Raw genomic sequence first — 22425 nt, forward strand, 5'->3', positions numbered from 1 at the left:
GGACCTCGCTGCGGCGAGTGAGAGTTCTCCAGCCTACATAACCAGGTTCCTGTCTGGTGTATTGTCCACCTTTCGCTGATTTATGCGGCCAGCAACCCCCCACTCGATCACTTGGGAGTTAAGCTCCTCACTCCTGTATTGCTCTTTTTGCCTACTGTTCTAAGCGCTCCACACACCAGAGAGAAAGAGAAAAAAAAACCCAAATGTGTAAATAAACAGTGACAAGGGGAAAAGGTGGCAGCTGGTAGCCTGCTTATCTGACAGTAGAGGGTTTTCCCTGTGTAACCCTGGTTAACATAGCTAACAACAAATAAAAGCCTGTTAGTAAAAACAGTCATAAGAAATATATTACAGGTGATAAATAGTCAATAAATAGATCATAATGGTTAGAAAATTCATTAAAAACATCAGCAATGATATAATTCATGGTATAGGATTTCATTTGTGTTTAAAAACATGTTAAAAGGGTACAGAACTTGCTAATTCATGGTGTTTTATGTTAATTCGGGTAAAATGGCTAAAATATGTGTTGAGACTCTTATTGTGAAAGGGCACGCTGCAGCGTGACTCCTGTGATTAGCCACACCCAATCGGGTTGTTCCTTCTTTTTGATGCTCGAGAGGGAGAAATGCAGACAGTCCTTGCAGAGCTGCTGCTTAAATGAGTGAAAAAATAGTAAAAATAAGCCAAAAATCTAGTGATGGCCAAATGAAGCTTTCCGAAGCACTGAAGCTTGTATTGAAAAACGGTTCATTACTCGAAGCTTTTCAACACAGTCCTCTCCGGTGACATCTGGTGGTGAAAATTTTGAAGAGCAGCTTGAATCTGCAAAATAAAACGGACTGCTCAATTATCACTGCTCACTCAAGAGTGGAGTTCTCTCTGATATTGGGCCACCGTTCCGTTGCTTTGAACATGTAATTGGTTTTGTTTTCTCGATTGGGGGGCTGAAAAAAATGTAATGCGTATTTGCGTAATACATTTTGATCAATAAACTTTCCCTATTTAAACATGCACTATGGTGGCCTTTCTTTGCTCATAACTCCTTGATGTTGGTAAATACAATAAGTGAGCAATATATATAATATACATATGATAATGCACAGCACATTATGGAGTATGCCCCTGCTGTGAAGTCCTGCCTCCATCTACACTCAAAAAAATAAGTCATTGGATGAACTCAGTTGGACTGATGGCAGGTTTTCCACGTAATACATCTATTTTGGTCCAACCTAATCTACATACATCATGACAATTCAATTAAATTGAGTCAGTAGAACACAATTTCGTAAATACTGCTAAAATGAAAAAAAGTACATTAATATGATGTGAAAGGTTTTGGTTGGTCCAACTCAATACAATGTCATTCACTTGAGCTAGATTTTCATTGCATTGAAATCATTATTTTGAGTTCAACTAAATCATAATTTTCATTACCAGAAAACTAATTTAATTATTAAAATAATGACAAAATGAATTTGTTTTTACAACTCAGGTTTATTCACTTGAATTAAAAGCAGAAACAGAATATTTTGTAAATAAACATACATGTCACATGGTCAAATCAACCTTAACAAAAATCAAAGTGCTCACAAAAAAGTGCTGACGTACATTTGTAATGAATGTCAAATCTGAATAGCACACACCTCTGTAATACTAGGCAATACTGAAAACAAACTGGAATCTGTAAAATCAGATTTCACTTCAGAATCATTGTATATATTTATATAGGCTACATTTCACTGTATGTTATACTTGTATAACTATGCATGTGACAAATAAAGAACCTTGAACCTTGAACAATACATAAATACACACACACATATATACATATACATATATACACATATATACATATACATATATACACATATATACATATACATATATACACATATATATACATATATACACATATATATACATACATACACATATATATACATACATACACATATATATACATACATATATATATATATATACATATATATACATATATATATATATATACATATATATACATATATATATATATATACATATATATACATATATATATATATATACATATATATACATATATACATATACATATATACACATATATATACATATATACACATATATATACATACATACACATATATATACATACATACACATATATATACATACATACACATATATATACATACATATATATATATATATACATATATATACATATATATATATATATACATATATATACATATATATATATATATACATATATATACATATATACATATATATACATATATATATATATATACATATATATACATATATATATAAACAACACCCAGCACGCCCCTGCGGGCGGTTTATCCTTCAAGCTCGGGTCCTCTACCAGAGGCCTGGGAGCTTGAGGGTCCTGCGCAGTATCTTAGCTGTTCCCAGGACTGCGCTCTTCTGGACAGAGATCTCCGATGTTGTTCCCGGGATCTGCTGGAGCCACTCGCCTAGCTTGGGAGTCACCGCACCTAGTGCTCCGATTACCACGGGGACCACCGTTACCTTCACCCTCCACATCCTCTCGAGCTCTTCTCTGAGCCCTTGGTATTTCTCCAGCTTCTCGTGTTCCTTCTTCCTGATATTGCTGTCATTCGGAACCGCTACATCGATCACTACGGCCGTCTTCTTCTGTTTGTCTACCACCACTATGTCCGGTTGGTTAGCCACCACCATTTTGTCCGTCTGTATCTGGAAGTCCCACAGGATCTTAGCTCGGTCATTCTCCACCACCCTTGGGGGCATCTCCCATTTTGACCTCGGGACTTCTAGGTTATACTCGGCACAGATGTTCCTGTACACTATGCCGGCCACTTGGTTATGGCGTTCCATGTATGCCTTGCCTGCTAGCATCTTGCACCCTGCTGTTATGTGCTGGATTGTCTCTGGGGCATCTTTACACAGCCTGCACCTGGGGTCTTGCCTGGTGTGATAGACCCCAGCCTCTATGGATCTTGTGCTCAGAGCTTGTTCTTGTGCTGCCATGATTAGTGCCTCTGTGCTGTCTTTCAGTCCAGCTTTGTCCAGCCACTGGTAGGATTTCTGGATATCAGCCACCTCCTCTATCTGCCGGTGGTACATACCGTGCAGGGGCCTGTCCTTCCATGATGGTTCCTCGTCTCCCTCCTCTTTCTTGGGTTTCTGCTGCCTGAGGTATTCACTGAGCACTCGGTCAGTTGGGGCCATCTTCCCAATGTATTCTTGGATGTTCCTTGTCTCATCCTGGACTGTGGTGCTGACACTCACCAGTCCCCGGCCCCCTTCCTTCCGCTTAGCGTACAGCCTCAGGGTGCTGGACTTGGGGTGAAACCCTCCATGCATGGTCAGGAGCTTTCTTGTCTTTATGTCAGTGGCTTCTATCTCCTCCTTTGGCCAGCCTATTACCCCAGCAGGGTACCTGATCACGGGCAGGGCGTATGTGTTGATGGCCCGGATCTTGTTCTTACCATTCAGCTGACTCCTCAGGACTTGCCTGACCCTCTGCAGGTACTTGGTGGTTGCAGCCTTTCTAGCGGCCTCTTCATGGTTCCCATTTGCCTGCGGGATCCCCAGGTACTTGTAACTGTCCTCTATGTCTGCAATGTTGCCTTCTGGTAGTTCAATTCCCTCAGTTCTGACTACCTTCCCTCTCTTTGTTACCATCCGACTACACTTCTCCAGTCCGAACGACATTCCAATGTCATTGCTGTATAGCCTGGTAGTGTGGATCAGTGAATCGATGTCTCGTTCACTCTTGGCATACAGCTTGATGTCATCCATGTACAGGAGGTGGCTGACAACTGCTCCGTTCCGTAGTCGGTATCCGTAGCCAGTCTTGTTAATGATCTCACTGAGGGGGTTCAGGCCTATGCAGAACAGCAGTGGGGACAGAGCATCTCCTTGGTAGATCCCGCACTTGATGGTAACTTGTGCTATGGGCTTGGAGTTGGCCTCTAGTGTTGTACGCCACATCCCCATTGAGTTCCTGATGAAGGCTCTTAGGGTCCCATTGATCTTGTACAATTCTAGGCATTCCAGTATCCAGCTGTGGGGCATTGAGTCATAGGCCTTCTTGTAATCAATCCAGGCAGTGCACAGGTTGGTCAGTCTGGTCTTGCAGTCTCGGCTGATTGTTCTGTCTACCAGTAGCTGGTGTTTTGCACCTCTGGTATTCTTGCCAATTCCTTTCTGTGTCCCGCTCATGTATTGACCCATGTGCCTGTTCATCTTAGCCGATATGATGCCTGACAGGAGCTTCCATGTAGTACTGAGGCAGGTTATTGGTCGGTAGTTGGAGGGGACCGGTCCCTTCTTGGGGTCCTTGGGGATCAGGACCGTCCGGCCTTCAGTTAGCCATTCCGGGTGTCTCTCGTTAACTAGCAGCTGGTTCATTTGTGCTGCCAGACGCTCGTGGAGTGCAGTCAGCTTCTTCAGCCAGTAGGCGTGAACCATGTCGGGCCCTGGTGCTGTCCAACTCTTCATACTGGAGACCCTTTCTTGGATATCTGCCGCTGTGATGGTTACTGGACCCTGTTCAGGGAGGTCGCTGTGGTCAGCCCTCAGATCCTCTAGCCACTGAGCATTGCCGTTATGGGTTGCATCCTTCTCCCATATGCTCTTCCAGTATTGCTCCGTCTCCAGCCTTGGTGGTGCTGTTCTCTTATTGTTCCCTTGCCACTGAGAGTACACCTTTGCTGGTTCTGTGGAGAACAGCTGGTTTATTCTCCTGTCTTCTATCTCTCTGGTGTACCTCCTCAAGCGGCTGGCCAAGGCTGTGAGTCTTTGCTTGGCAGTTTCCAAGGCCTCAGGTATGGACAGCTTGCTGTATTTCTTAGGCACCTTATTTGTCGCACCTTTCTGCAACTCCGTTAGTTGGCTAACCTCCCTCCGTGCTACTTTGATCTTGCCCTCTAGCCTCCTTCTCCATGGAGGGTACTGCCCCTTGTTGCTGTTCAACTTGTAGCCAAGCATCTCACTGATCACTGCTGCCGTATTGTAGATCAGCTTGTTAGTGTCGGTAATCGTGGTTGTAGGTATTGCCCGTAGTGCTGCATTAACATCATCTAGCAGACCTTCTGAGGGAACTTCACGTAATCTTGGTAACCGGCTACGCGGGATCCAGGTTTCAAGCTTGGCCATGATCCTATTTTTCAGGTCAGTTCCTCTCGCACTCAACGATCCTTCTCCTATCGCACTTGGGGCTATGTACCCCATCTCGGGTGGGGGTGATGATATCTCCCCCCTGACCTGGCGTCCTGACTCCTCCTTGCCGTAGCATTTGTGTTGTACCTCGTCAATCTCTAGCTGTGAGAGCAGTCCCTTCTTTTGAATGTTGGAACACTGAGCTACTAGTTGTTTCGCCGTCATTGTGGATGTTGGGTATCGAAGAATCCATAGGTCCCTCATCCTATTCATGTAGCCCCTTCCGCCGGGGTTACTTGCATAGTAGCATTCCAACAACGCCCTGTTTTCGTCTCTTGCCCACCGATGCCTTCTTGTTCCAGTAGCCCACTTTTCGTCAGGGTGCCCTGGTTCCTCAACACCTGACGCGGACCTTGTTGATCCGGGCGACGTCCGAGCCGGCATGCCTTCATATTTATCTGTCTCGCTCATGTCTGCGGTAGGCTTGCTTAGCATAGGGGGTCTAGCCTTAGGACCCTTACTGGATACAGACGCCCCAGGCAGGAATCGAACTTGCGATCCTCTGTTCCAAAGGCGTGTAGTCTAACCATATATATATATATATATATATATATATATATATATATATATATATATATATATATGTGTGTGTGTGTTTTCATGAAGAACATTTTTCTGTTACCAAGGGGGGAGGTATTTTAATAAAAAAAAATCTTTCAACTATACTTCTCCAAAACCAATTACATGTAAACATTTACAAGCTTATAAGAACGGGAAGACCAACTTTAAAACACTGGAAGACACAAGACTTGTCAACATTTTTCTATTACCTTTGCAAATCCCAAAAGCAATCAAAAAGAAAATGGTGGTTACAACCATGAAACTTTTTCTGAGCTAAATCCCCAGTCCTTTCATCCATCTATAGTAGTACAGATTAAAGGTCACATCACTCACAACAGAACAGCAGACAAAAATAGACAACTTCCATTTGGCCAAAAAAAAGAAAGAAAAAAAGGTCACAGTTTGAACAAAAGATATAAAAAGGCCAAAATCAACTTTTGTGCTGGTTCTTGTTTGCCTAAGCAAACATCTTCATTTTCATTTGCTGCATCTTTGTACTGAGCCTTTGTCCATCCAGATTCATCAAAATCTTCTGACAGAACTCAAACGTGTACTTGTGGTCATTTGGATAGCTCAGATCAAGTGCATAAATCAGTCCAAAGAGGACGATGAATGCCATGATGACACTACCGAGGTTGTTCATAACTGTAGTACCTTCAGTGACAACTCCAACATCCTCTGGCTCCTGAATCCCTTCTCTTCTGATGGTGTAAATACCCATGACAGTTGCTGCAGTGGACCTCAACCGTTCATCCTCAGTGGAGGAGGTCTGAAAAACAGGTTGTTTCAGGTTTAAGGGCTCTGTCACTTGGAAGGGGACATATTATGCAAAACTCAGCTTTTGTATCCTTTTGTGCTGAAACATAGGTCTCTACCGCCTCTATAAACACTCCAAACATAAATAAAACCCGTCAATCTATTTCCTATCAATAGTTTGGGTTCAGGTATTATGTACCTCCCTTTGGGAGGGGCTTGATATAGAGCAGCAGCTCCTCCAGTGTCTATCAGTGTGTGTGTGTGTGTGTGTGTGTGTGTGTGTGTGTGGGCTGGGTCAATTTCCCTTATTCCATCACAATTGGGAACCTTTTGAAACAGCTTGTTTTATGCACATTATTCCTGAAACCAGGAGATTGCTGTAATGGCAGTGACACTAGTTAGTGTCTTGATGCAATCTGCTGTGTTCCTTATAATGAAGACTTTTTACTAATTGGCATAATAAACTGAACTCCATTGGAGTGTTTACTTTCTGAAGTGCCTTGAGATGACTGTTGTTGTGATATACCGCTATATAAATAAACTGAATTGAAACACTGACAGAAAATGGATGAATGTTTTGTCCACATTTACTGTGTTTATAGAGGCAGTAGATACCTACATGGCAGCACCAAAAGAATGAACAATTGAATTTTTGCTGAAACCGTCCCCTTAAAAAGTGCTCTCCAGTGCAAGTTTCAACAATGACTATTAAGAATAATACATATTTCACAATTATATTGTCTCTTTTGAATATATGAGGATTTTGTGTGCGATGAACCTAACTCAAATTGAATCTAGAAAAGAAAGTGTGATAAGCGTACCAGATACTCCTTGAACAGTAGATCTGGATCTTCATTAAAGTAGATCACCAGGCTTTTAAGAGTATGCTCCCTCTTTATGTCGATGTCATCATACTAATGCAAGGGTGGAGAAAAAAAGGGTGAAAAAAATGGAATTGATTGATTGCATTTAATTGATGGGTTTATCATTAGTACCGACCAAACTACTGATCGCCATGATATCCTTGATCTTTTGGCCCTTTGCTCCTTTGCTCCCCTGAAAAATTTGCATCAGCTTGTCTGTTAAATTGTCCAGCTGAGCCAAGAACTTCGCCTGCAGGGGTTTTGTAGTGATCTGCAGGAACTCTGCATTCACCTGGAAATAAAACATACATAAATATAGTAAACTAGAAGTTTAAATACAGACTGCTGAATTAACACACTGAAAGTTGCTAAACATTTGAACCATCAGTGAAGTTTGTCAAGACCTAAACTGTTTTTAGCTGAGTTTAGGAATATATCGCCACCTGTTGCTTTGGCATGTTCCTAGCAGCGTTTTCCTTCATTTTTGCGTTTACCTGTGGACGGGATTAGTTTTTAAAACGAAAACGGAAAATCTCCGTTTTCAAAAATACCTGTGTAAGTGTGGACGTAGCCGAAATCTTTTATAATAATAAATAGGTTTGAACGTCATGGGAGTGCGCATTGTGCTGCCTGCAGTTACTCTTCCGGCCACATGGTTCGCTTTTGGTAGCACCCTCAGTAAACTATGTAGTGCTTTTAAAGACACCTCAAAACGATACTTTCTACTAGAAAATGGCATATAATAATAAACACAGAATACCATATTTTTAGATTATAAAAAGAAAACAGTAAGAAAGAAGTTAGCTATAGGACATCATCTTTCATTGAGCACAATGGCTAGCTGCTAATAAGCTAGCACACGCTCCAACTTAAAAGTTGGCAGCTACACAATTTCTCCTCTAAAACAAGGCACTTTTGAAAAGACCTGGCTATATTGTAAAAAAAAAATAGTATTCAAGCAGAGAAGAGAATGGTAGCACCACCAAAAGTTCAAAAAACAACTGTTACAAGCTTCTATGACAAATAGCATTGCCATAGATTTAGCTGATAAAGAAATACACAATTGGATATATGAAAAAATAATATGTTACCTTACCTGAAGGTGTAGTTTTATCCAAAAAGTACAGAGAGGCGAAGAGCAGCTGCATTCATTTAGGTGATCCTGAAAGAGCGCAAAATTTTCAAAGAAGGCGGACCGTTGTGTAACTCAATAACTTTGTGTTCTTGTGACAAAGACTGCTTTGAGAGAAAATAATTTAGGTTCACCACACGAATAATAATTGCAGTAACGCTGGAGTGCTACATTTGCGTTGAATGAGATTAAAAATAATGTTTAAGCTTAAAGAGGGGCTTGAATTTATTTCTTTGACTTTACAAATACTTAAGTGCAAAAATGTACTCCTCCTACCCCCAGTGCCCCAACAAACTCATTCATTTTGTGTTCAGAATCAGCCTCTACTGGTTTTGAATAATTTTAGGTTTACACAAAGAAAATCAAATTAATTTGGTATTTTTTAATTGCATTTGTGAACAACTAACATAATTTGCATGTGTTCTTTGAAAGGAGGACCTGAATCTGTTTTTTGAGTGTACTTGTCGTTTAATCACTGGACAGCTGGACAGGTTCATACAAAATATTAGATTAGGCCAATTGTCCTATACATATTTTTGACCTAGGGGTGGGATTGATTGTGAACTGGAAAGGGAAAATGCTTAGGAAGCTGAGTACGGCTGCATCGTCACTGATTTGTAGAATCATTTTGATTCGATACAGGATCCGATTCAATTTGATTGGAATCTGGAAAGTTTTGCCTCAGTCAGAAATATTACAAGTCTGATCATTTAACAGTATATATCCATAATTTCGTATCTATTAAAAGAAAGCTGACACATGTGAGACTTAATTAGAGATGTAAACAGAGAGTTATGAAACCTGCAGCTGCAGAATTCCCTCACCCATACACAAACTTACTAATTTCTTCACTCACTTATCACTCACTCATTCAGTCCATTGCTAACTCACTCTCTTGCTTACTTATCCTCCATCTTTATCGACCTCCCTTAGTCCTTTATCCCTCACACACTCTCTCCCTCCTTCTCTCCCTCACTCATTTCATCACTCACTCAGTCCCCTGCATCCTACATCCCTCATCTATTCCACTCTTCCTAGATCCCTCCCTTAGTCAATTATCACTTCCTCACTTATTCACTCCCTCACTCACTCACTCACTCACTCACTCGCACACACACAGATTTTTATTCCTTCACTCACTAAATCACTCACCCCCTTCCTACCTCACTAATTCACTCACTCGATGGCACACAACCACACACGCTCACATAACCCTTCCTTAGTCACTCATCCATCACTCACTAACTCACTTACTCTTTCACTCAGTCACTCTCTTTCTCCTTCTTTCTCCCTCTCCCTACCTCACTCACTCATTCCATCACGCACTCATTCACTCACTCACTCACTCACTCACTCACTCACTAACTAACTGATTCCCTGCCCACACCCTCCCTTACTCTCTTTTGCTTCCTAGCTCCGTCACTCATTACATCCCTCCTTGTCTCCCTGTCTCCATACTTCACTCACTCATGACATCACTCAATAGCTCTCTCTTTTCCTCAGTCAGATGGAGTCTGGGTGTCTAAATCAGACCTCACCTGGACTGTTAACACCTCAACCCAGCACAAAGGACCATTACAGTTTTTCTCAAATGTTAAAACACAAAAGCCAATCCTGTAACCCAAATGACCAGTAGTCTAAACACATTTACTAAATGTAGCCACCATATTCCAGTACCATAAACACACGTCACATGAAGACACAATTCACAAAACACAACCCTCTGTACTCATAAATCTAAACACATTTTTCCTTGCTAAAACACATGTTGCAAAACAACTCTGCTCATATTCTCAAATGAAAGCCCATGTGATGCAAAATGCTTGCCACAGTCACCAATCTTTGAACACAGGGAACACACCTGGCGTCAGTCACTACACACAACGACTCAAAATTGAAGACACCTGTTGCTAATGATGTGACCCCACCTATAAAAGCATAGTTTGGTGAAGATGCCAAACAATCACAATGGATGAAGGCATTTGAGCGTGCGGAAGGAGAAGAGCTGCAGGCCAAAGAGGAAGAGGGGTTGAGATCAGAGGAGGAAGAGGGGTTGAGATCAGAGGAGGAAGAGGTGAAGGCCTAAGAAGAAGAGGAGTTCGGAGTAGAGGAGGAAGAGAAGGAGGCCAACAAGAGAGAGGAGAAGGTCCAGGTGGGAGAAGAAGACAACCTCGCACCATCATAACAGATGATATGCGAGCAACAGTAATTGATCATGTCATTGTCCATGGCATGACAATGGCTGAAGCGGGACGAAGAGTACATCCAAACCTGAGTAGGTTCACCGTGGCCACCATTATCAAGGCATTTAGACAACACAACAGGTATAGTACGCTTTCTTTGTCACACTACAGTTTTACAGGCCTGTGAAAGTGGTCTGTTACTTTACATGTAGTTTTACATATACAGTAAATCAGTCAATTGACAACACATGTTTCTTTCTTTAGAGCTGAAAGAATGCCACATAGAGGTGGGAGGGTTGCCATATTCACAGCGGCACAAGAAACCCTCATTGCAGATATGGTCCGTGAGAACAACTGCATTAGACTCCGAGAGATCAGAGACAAAGTCATTGCAGATAATGTAAACTTTGAGAACATTGATGCTGTCAGTGTGTCCACAATAGACCGAGTTCTCCGGCGCCAACAGATGAGGATGAAACAGGTCTACAGGGTTCCCTTTGAGCGCAACTCTGCGCGACACATAGAACAACGTTACGAGTATGTGCAAGTACGTATACATCCATGTCCACAGTACAGTTAGTGGACATACTGTGTTGCTTAGTGGCTTACATTACTTCTGGACAATACTGTGCTACCTGATTGACCGTTCTGAACACCTGTACGCTTTTCCATGTTCACAGAGGATAATGCAGTTGGACGCGATGGCCAAACCCCATGAGTACCTCTTCCTGGATGAGGCTGGCTTCAACCTCCAGAAACGAAGGCGAAGAGGCCGTAACATCATTGGCCAAAGACCCATCACTGAGGTTCCTGGCCAACGGGGGGGTAATATTACTCTTTGTGCAGCTATGGGTACGGAGGGGCTTGTCCACCGGCATGCTGTCCTTGGGTCTTACAACACCCAACGTCTCCTCACCTTCCTAGAGGAGCTAAAAGACATCCTCCTGGACCGTCAACAACACCATCCTAGGCTAGCACATCACATGTATGTGATCATTTGGGACAACGTCCGCTTCCACAAAACACACCAAATCAGAGAGTGGTTCACCACCAACAGTGACCACTTTTTAAACGTCTGTCTGCCACCCTACTCCCCTTTCCTGAACCCTATAGAGGAGTTCTTCTCATCATGGAGATGGAAGGTGTATGACAGACAGCCATACACAAGAGAGAACCTCGTACGGGCAATGGAGCTGGCCTGTGCTGACATCCCAGTGGAGGCCTTCCAGGGATGGATTCGCCATTCCAGGGCGTTTTTCCCGCGGTGCCTAGCAAGGGACAATATGGCCTGTGATGTGGATGAGGTGATGTGGCCCAATGCAGCTCGGCGACATGATGCCGCACAGTGACTGTGTGTAATACTGTAAAAAGACCGTGTAGACAATAAAAAAGACTTCACACCCTGATCGTGTTTCCGAGAGTACTGTTGTGTGCGATAGATTCCGTTTTTGCATTGAGTTGTGTTACAGTAGTGTACGTACATGCAGGATGTTTTTATAGATTTATAGTCTTCATGTGAAACTCACAAATCTAAATGCCTAATCCTCTGCAGGGTTCTATGACGATCCGTTACTGTACAGTTTATAAAAATATGCATTGGCAGTTATGAACCAAAGAACCTTCTCACAAATTGAGCATTGTGTTTTCAATTGTTTTGCTGTAGTGTGTAATGCTGTGTATAGTGTTTACAGTTTTGACAGCTTCGAGCTGCTCTCTTGGTGTGGGAGTTTGAGTTTTGCAGTGGGAAGGTGTGGTTGTGTTTATGTAGCTTTAGAGAAGGGTGTTATGTTTGGACATTGGGGGACCTGGTGGTAACGTTTGTGACATGTGTTTTAGCATTTGAGAAAAACTGTAAAGAATTATATATTTTTACAACATATTCAGATAATTGATCCTGCCTCAGCATCACGCCTCTGTGCTGGGTCAGGCCACAGGACTTCATCCACATTACATGCTATGGTCTCCCTTGCAATGCAACGAGGAAAGAATCGTTTAGGATGCGGAATCCAGCTCTGGCAAGATTCCACTCCTATCTCACCACATGCTCCATTCAATGCTTGAAGTAGATTTTCCTGTGTTTAAGGGTCTCAGTTATATACTTTACATCTGCATGCTGAGAAAAACTCCTAAATAGGGTTCAAAAAGGGAGAGTATGGTGGAAGAAACAAATTCATAAAATGCTTCTCATTGTGAAACCAATTGTGTATTCTTGGACCACAGTGAAAGCTCACATTGGCCCAAATGATATGGGATGCTCTGCCTGCTCGCGATCTCTCTACTCAAGCAAAGCATCCTGTAGACCATCCAGGAATGTTGCTATAAGTTTGTTGTTGTATGGCCCAACAGGACTGTGGGGAACCCCATAGCTGCTGATGGCAGCAGAGAAGAGATAGTTACATTTCCACCACGCTGGCCAGGCAGTTCAATAATGGCACGCTGACCTATGACATTGCAAGTTTTTCTTCTCCTTTTTGTTAGATTCAAAATGTATGTTGTCTTCTATATTCCCTTGCTGCATTTCATGCAGTCAAATTGCATTTTTCTGACGGACCATGATAAATAAAATGGTAAATGGTCTGTATTTGTATAGCGCTTTACTTGGTCCTAAGGACCCCAAAGCACTTTACACTATACACAATCATCCACACATTCACACACACATTCACACAGACCATATCCACAATAAGTGTCTCCTGGTGTTGTGAGTGCATGCATGTTCTTCCACCCTCATGTGGCCGTCTTTAAATTCTAAACAAAATATCATTTAGTTATAAGTATACTTGTATACATAGCGCATGTATAGACTATACTATTTCATTTACAGAACTAAAATTAGTTTGTTGTGTACAGAGAATCTTTGAGCTTGACTCAATGGTTAGGCCTCATGAATACATCTTCGTGGATGAAGCTGTATTCAATCTAGCAAAAAGCAGAAGAGGAGGTTGTAACATTACAATTTTGAGTGGTAGTGTGTTAATGATGAAAACAGTGTGTTAGTTGTGTTTAACTTCTGTAGCCTGTGTGCACAATTCTGGGTACAAGTGCACCACACTGCTAAATGTGTTTTGTGTTTGGGAATATGTTTAAAGTTCTGGTAAATGGGAGATTCAGATTGGCAAATGGTGTCCTAACCAGATGAATAGTGTTTAAGATTTTGGCAACTGTGGGATTGATTTGATGAAAGAGTTTTCATAGTTGACAGTTTAGTTTTTACATTGGGGTTTAGTGTTTTAGCAATTCAGAAAAACTGTAATGTAAACACCATGGGTTTAGAACTGAACTTAATTGGTTAAAGTTTTTACATTGACAGGAGTAAACAATATATTGACAGACTTCGGATTATATGGGATCATTGTAGTTCCTGAATTAATTTAATGGGAAAAACAAAACAAAAGTCACTCTGTCTGTTTTTGTTACAAGTCACGTCCTTGTTATAAGACTAATACATAACATTTTACCAGATGGAGATAAAGAAATAAATAAGAGCCCTGACGGAGCACAACTTCCTCTGAACGACAAGTGCTGAACTAAAACTTTGATGCTTTTATTACAACATACTGACCTCAGCCTGGTTTAATACAACACTGATGTCAGCCTGCTGAATGTAAAAATGTAATGTTTATGACTCAGGCCCTGTAGGTGAACATGCACACAGACAGAAATGATTAAAATAAAAAATCCCCTGCCTTCACTGTGGTAACAATAAGCAACAACAGATTGATGCAGTTTAAAAATTAATTATTAAACTCAATTTTCCACACATGAATACTATGATAGCTTTAGTTTTAATAGATCATCTTGCTGATGTCAGCATGACAATATCAGCAATATTTTATAGATCATTGGGCTGACGTCAGCAAGATGACATCAGCAGTTTATATAGGTCATTTATGCTGATGTCAGCACTGGTAATATGGAAATCTATTGTAGTGTATTAATCTTTTTGTGTCATTGTGAAGTCATATAATGTCTTGAAAAAATGTTTTAAAGAGCTAAAACAAAGAAAGTTCTTATGTCAACCAATGACTAACAGTATTTCTTTAAAGTTTGGAAATCAAAGCAATTTCAAATTGCTTTTTATGTTGAAGTTTTTTAACGCAATTATGCTTCTCCGCATGTTTTCCAGTAGGGGGCGGTAATGTCCCTACAAACGGAGGCATCAGTAATCTTTAAATTGGACCCAGAAGAAGACGCATTCGACCTTTTATTATTACTATTATTAAGTAGCTAAGAGGACGGTGTTTCGGGGAAAAGACGCTCGTAGAAATTTCTCCTAACTATAAGTTATAGCTTTTGATAAGTTGGGTTTTAGCTGAAGTAGTTTCTTATTATTGTTGAATTCTGCTGGATTTTACATCTTCTGCGTCGTTGGGCTGGACAGTGTTAGGAAAGGCGGACTCTGAATCCTCTCCCAGGGTGTTATGTCTTTCCAGAGTAGCTGGGGGATGGTCATGGAAAAGTTCTGGGATTCAGGGATTCCTTGTTTACATCCTCCCGGAGTACGTCTCGGGGGCGGGCTTGGCTCCGCCCTCATTCTTTAGCCCTGACGTCATTGTCGCTTGTGTTTTTTATGAATGAAAGAATCCAACCTCTGAGAGCAGCGGAGTAATTCCGGGAAAAGGCGGACTGACATTTTGTCGCCGGAGTTGCGTCGAGCCATCAGGTAAACCATTACTTTTTTATAAAAATACTAAACATTAAAATGTTTAGCCGGTATTCGTGGTAACAGCTGAGCACTAGAGGAATGGTATCTGCCGGGGGACGTGCCAACCAGGGTAACCAACCAAGGACAAATGAGCAGTCAGCAGCTGGCTTTAATCTCCTTTAGCCTGTCACTAACCGTTTATGCTAGTTGCTAACAGTTCATACTAGCATGTTTAAGATGATACGAATAATTTGGCCCCGCTTTGCATATTTCTGTCTATATTTCGGCTAGACTGACACCCAGAGGGGGTTATCACTTCCTTATTTCATAAGTGTGCTTAAATACAATTTAAATGGATTAAAGTCTAGATGTCGGAAGAGGCTCTAATGATAGCTGTTTACTATAGCGCACATTTGCCCTACGGTGTCCAGCCCCGCTCTTTAAGGGTAAGGCTAGATGCTAACTGGAGCTAGATAAATAAATAAATATAGGTCCCAGGCCTGGCTTGTATTTTCCACTCGGTATTTAATCGTTGTATATTAAGTATTGAAGATAGACGGGAGTGGAATTTCTGAAATCGTGCTATAGCTTGCGTTTAGCAGTGTTGCGTTGACTTGTTGCTTTCCACTTAAGACAAAAAAACAAAAACTACTATGTCCTCCAACTGGGTATTTATAGTATGGCATAAATGTGGATATCCTGTGTTGTTTGGACTGACCGAGAAAGACGCGGTCACCCCTGGTTTTCCTATATTTATATTTGCACTAACCGGCAGTCTTGGTGGAGCTGAGCAAGAGCTTTATTGCTGAATCACCCTGACTTTACGAAACGGCGGTCTCCTCGGTTTACAGCCGGAGTCCGACGGCTGGTTGGACAACCGCTGTTGCTGCAACCTCTACTTCCTACGCATTTCGGGAAATGCTGTTTATTGTCCGGCCATAACAGCCTTTTTTATTTAGCTTATTTAGTTTTACCATCCAGTGTGCCTGAGTTGGAGGCCCATGCAGCAAGTTATTCTTTTATTTATTATAACTACGCATTCATAGAAAATGGGATTCCCCCCAGAGTGAAAGAGATCAAACGTGACATTTTAACTCGAATGACCCTTTTTGGTTATGTTTTGTTTGTGGTTCACTTGTTGGAAATGTAAGTCGTCTCCTGTAAAGTCTAAGCACATCAGCAGTCTTCTTTTTATAGTCATTAAGGCACCAGGTCTGTATCTTTTATGCCTAATTTATAGAGGAAAAGTTACAATATAACTGGGGTTTCTAAAATTGTTGTGACACAATTTAAATAAAGCTGTGAATGTCTTTTAAATAATTAAAATGAACACACTGCTTTTTTGTGATTTGCGATTTTCAAGAGAAAAAAGGCTAAAAGGTTGTTAGGGATCAGTCTGGGTCTCAGGAAGAAAAATAAAGAAAGAGATGACTGCACTCATCTCTTAGCTCATCAGAGACGCTGCCAAAAGGTCAACCTTAAAGTAAGCGGTGAGCGCTCTGTCATGACATGCAGCTTTCTGTGTTTACTGTGTTTTTTCTCAACCCTTCTGGACTACAGCGTGAGAGCAGCACAGGGAAAGAACATTCGCCATAAGGAGAAAATCCAGTGTTGCAATAAATGAGAAAGTTAACAGAGTGAATTTGCAGAAGTAAGATGGGAAAATCCCCATGGTTTGCATGATGTCAGAGTGAAATTTGGTGGTCTTCATTATTAAACATTATCATACAAAAAGTTTTAGCAGTATAGCTGGCCCAGAGTACCTTCATGTCAACAGACCACTTGGCCATTTGTATCCTTTACTTTCACATTAGGATCTGGGTGAAGGAAAGACAAAAAAAGATGTCTCCAGCTGAAGTGCTGAGTGAGGTTTTTTTTTTTGTTTTGTTTTGTTTTGTTTTTTAAATAAGCAACCGAGGAGTGACTAAGGTGGGGGAAGAAGTTGAAGTTGGCCCATTTAGGTTAGACTTTAATCCCACGCTGTGGCATTTGAGAGGCGTGTAGCAGTCCTGATAAGAGTCTGTGTGAAACCTGTGCTTCTTAGGTAGACTCTTTAAGACATTTTATTACATATTTATTTTTAAATCAAGTATTGTAATTTTTCAAGTTTAACTGTTTAAAAAGTGTCCCTTTTAAAAACCACGTATTCAAGTTTTTGGTTTTTTGTAAAACCAAGGGCTCGAACCGTTGGTGTTGTGCTGACAAGAGGAAGTGCTCAGGGAATTGGTTAGGACACCTGCTTTGAGCAACCAAAGGGCAGCCACATGATAACTTCCTCCTGATAATTCCAGCTAACAGAGAAAGGCATGTCACTTTCAAAACCTCCCCTGTCTTTCACATGAAACCACAAATTATAATGAGACGGCGTGCTTTGGAGAAGCACGAAAGATCTGCAGGTTCTCCTTTTTCTTCAGTAGTGCATGACTGCATGTCTTGTGAGCGGATGGTGAATGTCAGGCAGGCTATGAACCAAAAATGCACAGTGTCCCACATTTCATGTGATGTTGTTTGTGTTTGTTTCTTCAGATTGTGTGTATCTGGTTTTACTGGTGCTTGGGGAGGGGAAAAAAACAAAGACAACTGGACCATGACGACAGAAAGAAACAGCAAAGCTCTGAAGGTAAAACACAGCCAGACATAAAACCGAGTCATGGGGAGGGGGGGGGTTGTTTTGTTTTTCAAGAGAGAAAACTGTCATTTTGAAAAAAGGAAGAAGAAAAGAAAGTATGTTTTTCTTTCTCATTCTTCCTTCTTTAAATGCTTCCTCTCTTCCTGTTTCCTCCTGTTTTTACTTCAGGTGAAGCAGGAATGCGGCGAGAACGTGCCCTTCCTGTCGGACAGCGAACTAATGTCCCTGACGGTGCGAGAGCTGAATCTCCACCTGCGTGGCCTCTCCCGCGACGATATTCAGAAGCTGAAGCAGCGGCGTCGCACCTTAAAGAACAGGGGATATGCCGCCAGCTGCCGGGTCAAGCGGGTGTCTCAGCGAGAGGCCCTGGAGCAGCAGAAGATGGAGCTGCAGAGAGAGGTGGAGAGGCTCGGAGCCGAGAACGCCGGCATGAGGAAGGAGCTGGAGGGGCTCAGCGCACGCCTGGCTGCGCTTCAGAGATTCGCCAGGGGTCTGGAAGCGGGAGGAGGCAGCCTGCTGGCGACGGCCCCTCGCCTCAACACCGCCTCGGTCATCACCATCGTCAAGAGTCCGCAGCAGCCCCAGCCACAGAGGGAGCACGAGCTATCCTAGAAGGAGATGCTGAAACCAGACTGGGGTTTGGGATTCGGGGTGGGGACGGGGAAGCCTGCAATGCAAACACGCACACATCTGCGGGCCTTAATACTCACGCAGGCAGGAGAGCAGGATGACTTGTAATAATAGGAAAATACTAAGCGCCTTGTTCACATTACAGTTGACAGAAATCCGATCACAGCTACGATCACCTTTCTAACAAACAAGAAAACAGAAACGGGTTCAGTACTGTAGTTTTGATAGAGATGTCCTCTGATGATCCTCCATGAAACAGCAGTCTGGTCAAGTAAGATTTACTCAGTGATCTTTTTTTTTTTTTTTTTTTCTTGAAGCACTCAAAGTTTCAAATTCTGTTTAATGTGAACAAGGCGTCGCACATATTTATGCACAAAAAACCCTCACAGTCTTTCCCTTGAGCTACACGGGGACTCTGACTGAAGCCCAACCAAGCCAAACAGGGTTACTGAGCACCTTTAGTCCTCAGCAAACCCCCACAGCGAGGCTGGTGTAGCCTGATTATGCTACTTAAAGGCTGGGGTGCCTTTCTGCTTCCGTTTATGGCACCTGACCAACAGCAAAATGCTAGGGTGGAGCTTCCTCGGTCTCCATAATGCCTTCTAGTCTGAAATCACTAGCTTGGCTCAGCCTCGTGTTCCCACCCCCCCTGTATTTTTTCCTTTTCTTCCCTCTCAATGCAGTTTCTCACCCTTTATGTCACTTTATGTGCCGGTGGGATAATCGAATCTGTTTTCGCCTCCTTCCATTGATGGCTCTCTAGCTGCTTTAGTCATGAGACTTTTGGGAGCAGAAACGGTCAGAGAAATGCTGCCTGAGTGCATTGTGAATTTCTCTAAGTTGTGCGATTCACTAAGATTTTCCAGGTTTTTGTTTTTGGTTTTTTTTTTTGGGGGGGGGTCTCACCAGTCCAAAAAGACAATTCTGTATTATATGTGTGCTCATTTTTCACATTAATGCAGTGCCTTCAGTGTATGAAGGAGCTCACCAGTCCTCCTGATTGTCTGAAACGACTCACTTCTTATTTCTCATTGTGATTTCTGTGGATTTCCATCTTTTTCTAAGCTTTAATCCCAAATTTCTCGTTTCATAAAAACTGCCGTGCAGCAGTTTGGCCAAGTCCAACGTCAGTGGCTTCTTCTTTCTGATGAAAGATGTTGGTCATTTTAAATAAATAACTGAATAAACGAATGTGTGGAAATAGAATCACGTCTGGTAGGAATTACGCTCAAGTCGATGCAAATCCTCTGCAAACATTCCCGTTGTTGTGTTGTTTGTAATGTCTGAGAGACGCAAATGTTCAGTGACATTTATATATTCTAAATTTTATTTGTATTTAAAAGTAGATATTATGACAAGACAAGCTAACGAGTGCTGTGATGTTCTGTATGTTTTCAAAAAGTACTTATGACTAGTCTGAGGATATTCTCACGTCTAATTATTGTGCTGCGTGGCGACGATGATTACTTTACAAAACGTTTGATTATTAGCTGTGTAGAAATATGCTCAAAGCCAATGGCCATATTGATGTATGACGATTTGTGTGTGTGTGTGTGCGCGTGCGTGCGTGTATATGTGTGTTTTACGTATATTTTTGCAATGTTTGTACTAGCTCGTCGTCGTGGATATCTTGGAGGGACATTATTTTTCTAAGATGAATCGTATGTTGTTTGTGCGGAGAAAAAAAAATTGAGGTCATTTCTGAATGGGCGGGGCAGACAGAGACACAGGAGGTTAAAGAGAGAGAGAAGACTGATGGAGACGAGGGTGAGAGTGGAGGGTTGAGAAGAAGACTGATGATGGAGAAAGAAAGTAGGCACAGCAGACTGGAAAAGAAGGTGCATAGAGATGGTGTTTTATTCACTTGAAAAGCCTCCGTCTGACGTAGGCCTGTTTCACTCAGCAGGCTTAAATTTCATGGGAGTTTAGGCCACTGAATAGTGCTAGCAATTTAATATATTAAGTAGGCATGGTAACACATGAAACTGTGTTGACAAATAACTCCTAAAGATATGAGGCATATATTTAGCTATATATGAGTATTAGTGTGGCAAAGCATTTATTCTCTATATTTTAACGTCTCACATCTGTCAAACCCTGCTGGATGTTTTATAATACCTGCAAAACAGAAATGGTCTTTCTATTTATTACTTGTATTTTTTCTATTGTGAAAATTTAAGTACATTGTCTATTTTATATATTAATTATAATAAATGTTGTACATATTGTACATAAAACTGTGGTCTCGGTTGTTTTGTTTTTTGGAACGTGTGCGGTCCATGAGAGGAAGTGGATCTGCAGGATGTGTTGCACAACTTATTGGTCTGGATGCAAAGATAAAGTCGAGTTACATGTGTGAGTGGTTAGCAGAACCGTGGGGAAATGAACTTAGCCTCCAGTTTTTGATGTATTTATAGCAATTTACTCTTATAGGACAACTCATTAGGTATACTTTACTACTACCAGGTTGGACTCCCTTTTGCCTTCAGATCTGCTTTCATTCTTCATGACTGATTCAAAAAGGTCCTGGAAACATTCCTTGCAGATTTTGGTCCATATTGACACAACAGCATCACACAGTTGCTACTGTTTTTTTTGTTGTTGTTGTTGTTTTTGACTGCACGTCCATCCTGTTCCATCACATCCCAGAGATCCTCTATTGGATTGAGATCTGGTGACTGGAGGTTATTTGAGTACTTCTCAAGTTAAAAAATCAGGTTCAGATGATTTAAGCTTTGTGATACTGTGCATTATCATGCTGGAAGCAGTCATCAGAAGATGGGTACACTGTGAGTGATCCACTGATACAAGGTGGGATGAATCCATGCTTTCATGTTGTTTACCTGATGTGGTCTTCTGCTGCTGTAGCCCATCTGGTTTGCATTGTACTTTCAGAGATGCTCTTCTGCATGCCTTGCCATGTAACAAGTGATTATTTGAGCTACAGTTGTCTTCCTATCAGCTCAACAGAGTCTGGCCATTCTCTGACCTCTGTCACCAAAGAGCCATTGTCCAGAGAAGTGCTGCTCACTGAATACTTTCTCTTTTTAGACCATTTTCTATAAACCCTAGAGGTGACTGTGTGGGGAAATCCCAGCAGATCAGCAGTTTCTAAAATACTCAGACCCGCCCATCTGGCACCAACAAACATGCAACATTTAAGGTCACTTAAATCGCCTTTCTTCTCCATCCTGGTGCTCAGTTTGAACTTCAGCATGTCATCTTGATCATGAATTACTACCATCTGATTTGCTGATTAGATATTTGTGTCAATAGGCAGTTGAACAGGTGTACCTAATGAAGTGGCTGTTGAATGTATATTCTGAGTCAGTGTCTTGATAAACCTTAAATATATAGTCTCTATAGAGAAAAGTGCTTATGTTATTTCAGCTCTTCTGATAAATCCCTGACTGTGACTCGCAGGGCTATTTCTCCTGGTGTTTGGAGGCTGTTTTTAATATAAATGACATCTAGTACTCCGTGGTAAGTGTGGAGATGTTTTCTATCAGTCTGCTGGCTTACTTGTGTTTCCTAGAGTCTCTAGAAATATAATGGGAGGCAGAGCTTTCAGGATCCTGTCCATGTACGAAATATCTTCCAGTTTAGGTCAAAGACCACAAGACCTTGTCTACCTCTGAGGTAAGGTGGAAAAGTTTTCTTTATGACAATGATGATAGTTAGAGTGGATCATGTGACCCAGTGTCGTCCCTTAGTTATGCAGCTGCACATAGATAAAGCTTATTCTTTGCACTTATCACTCCAAATATATTTTTATGCAATTACTACAT

The 22425-nt window shown here is 41.6% G+C and overlaps 3 protein-coding genes across 5 annotated transcripts; 2 read left to right on the forward strand and 1 right to left on the reverse strand.

The window, feature by feature from the left end:
* Nucleotides 1-6256: 6256 nt before the first annotated feature.
* LOC147322899 (uncharacterized) lies at nt 6257-8762 on the reverse strand. Of its 2 annotated transcripts, XM_086304722.1 has the most exons (4): nt 8515-8762; nt 7555-7710; nt 7377-7469; nt 6257-6568 (listed from the first exon to the last, which is right to left on the reverse strand). In XM_086304722.1, the coding sequence occupies exons 2-4, from the start codon at nt 7624-7626 to the stop codon at nt 6257-6259; spliced, it is 477 nt and encodes a 158-aa protein (XP_086160848.1). In that variant the 5' UTR covers nt 7627-7710; nt 8515-8762. The 2 variants fall into 2 exon arrangements, with proteins under 2 accessions (XP_086160848.1, XP_086160847.1); XM_086304721.1 differs by lacking the exon at nt 8515-8762 and having other exon boundaries at nt 7555-7725.
* A 2217-nt stretch (nt 8763-10979) lies between these two features.
* Nucleotides 10980-12867, forward strand: LOC147322900 (uncharacterized). Its single transcript, XM_086304723.1, has 2 exons — nt 10980-11280; nt 11414-12867. The coding sequence occupies exons 1-2, from the start codon at nt 11008-11010 to the stop codon at nt 12080-12082; spliced, it is 942 nt and encodes a 313-aa protein (XP_086160849.1). The 5' UTR covers nt 10980-11007; the 3' UTR covers nt 12083-12867.
* Nucleotides 12868-14975: 2108 nt separating this feature from the next.
* Nucleotides 14976-20874, forward strand: maff (MAF bZIP transcription factor F). 2 transcript variants are annotated; one of them, XM_086302875.1, is made up of 3 exons: nt 14976-15396; nt 17905-17998; nt 18176-20874. In XM_086302875.1, exons 2-3 carry the CDS (start codon nt 17966-17968, stop codon nt 18617-18619), a joined length of 477 nt encoding a protein of 158 aa, XP_086159001.1. In that variant the 5' UTR covers nt 14976-15396; nt 17905-17965; the 3' UTR covers nt 18620-20874. The 2 variants fall into 2 exon arrangements, with proteins under 2 accessions (XP_086159001.1, XP_086159003.1); XM_086302877.1 differs by lacking the exon at nt 14976-15396 and adding an exon at nt 15414-15824.
* Nucleotides 20875-22425: the final 1551 nt, after the last annotated feature.

The sequence above is a fragment of the Aulonocara sp. 'chitande type north' Nkhata Bay genome, linkage group LG8, assembly GCF_057382095.1.
Source record: "Aulonocara sp. 'chitande type north' Nkhata Bay isolate Kocher_YH1m ecotype deep benthic linkage group LG8, A_spYH_male_GT1.1, whole genome shotgun sequence".
Lineage (NCBI taxonomy): Eukaryota > Metazoa > Chordata > Actinopteri > Cichliformes > Cichlidae > Aulonocara > Aulonocara sp. 'chitande type north' Nkhata Bay.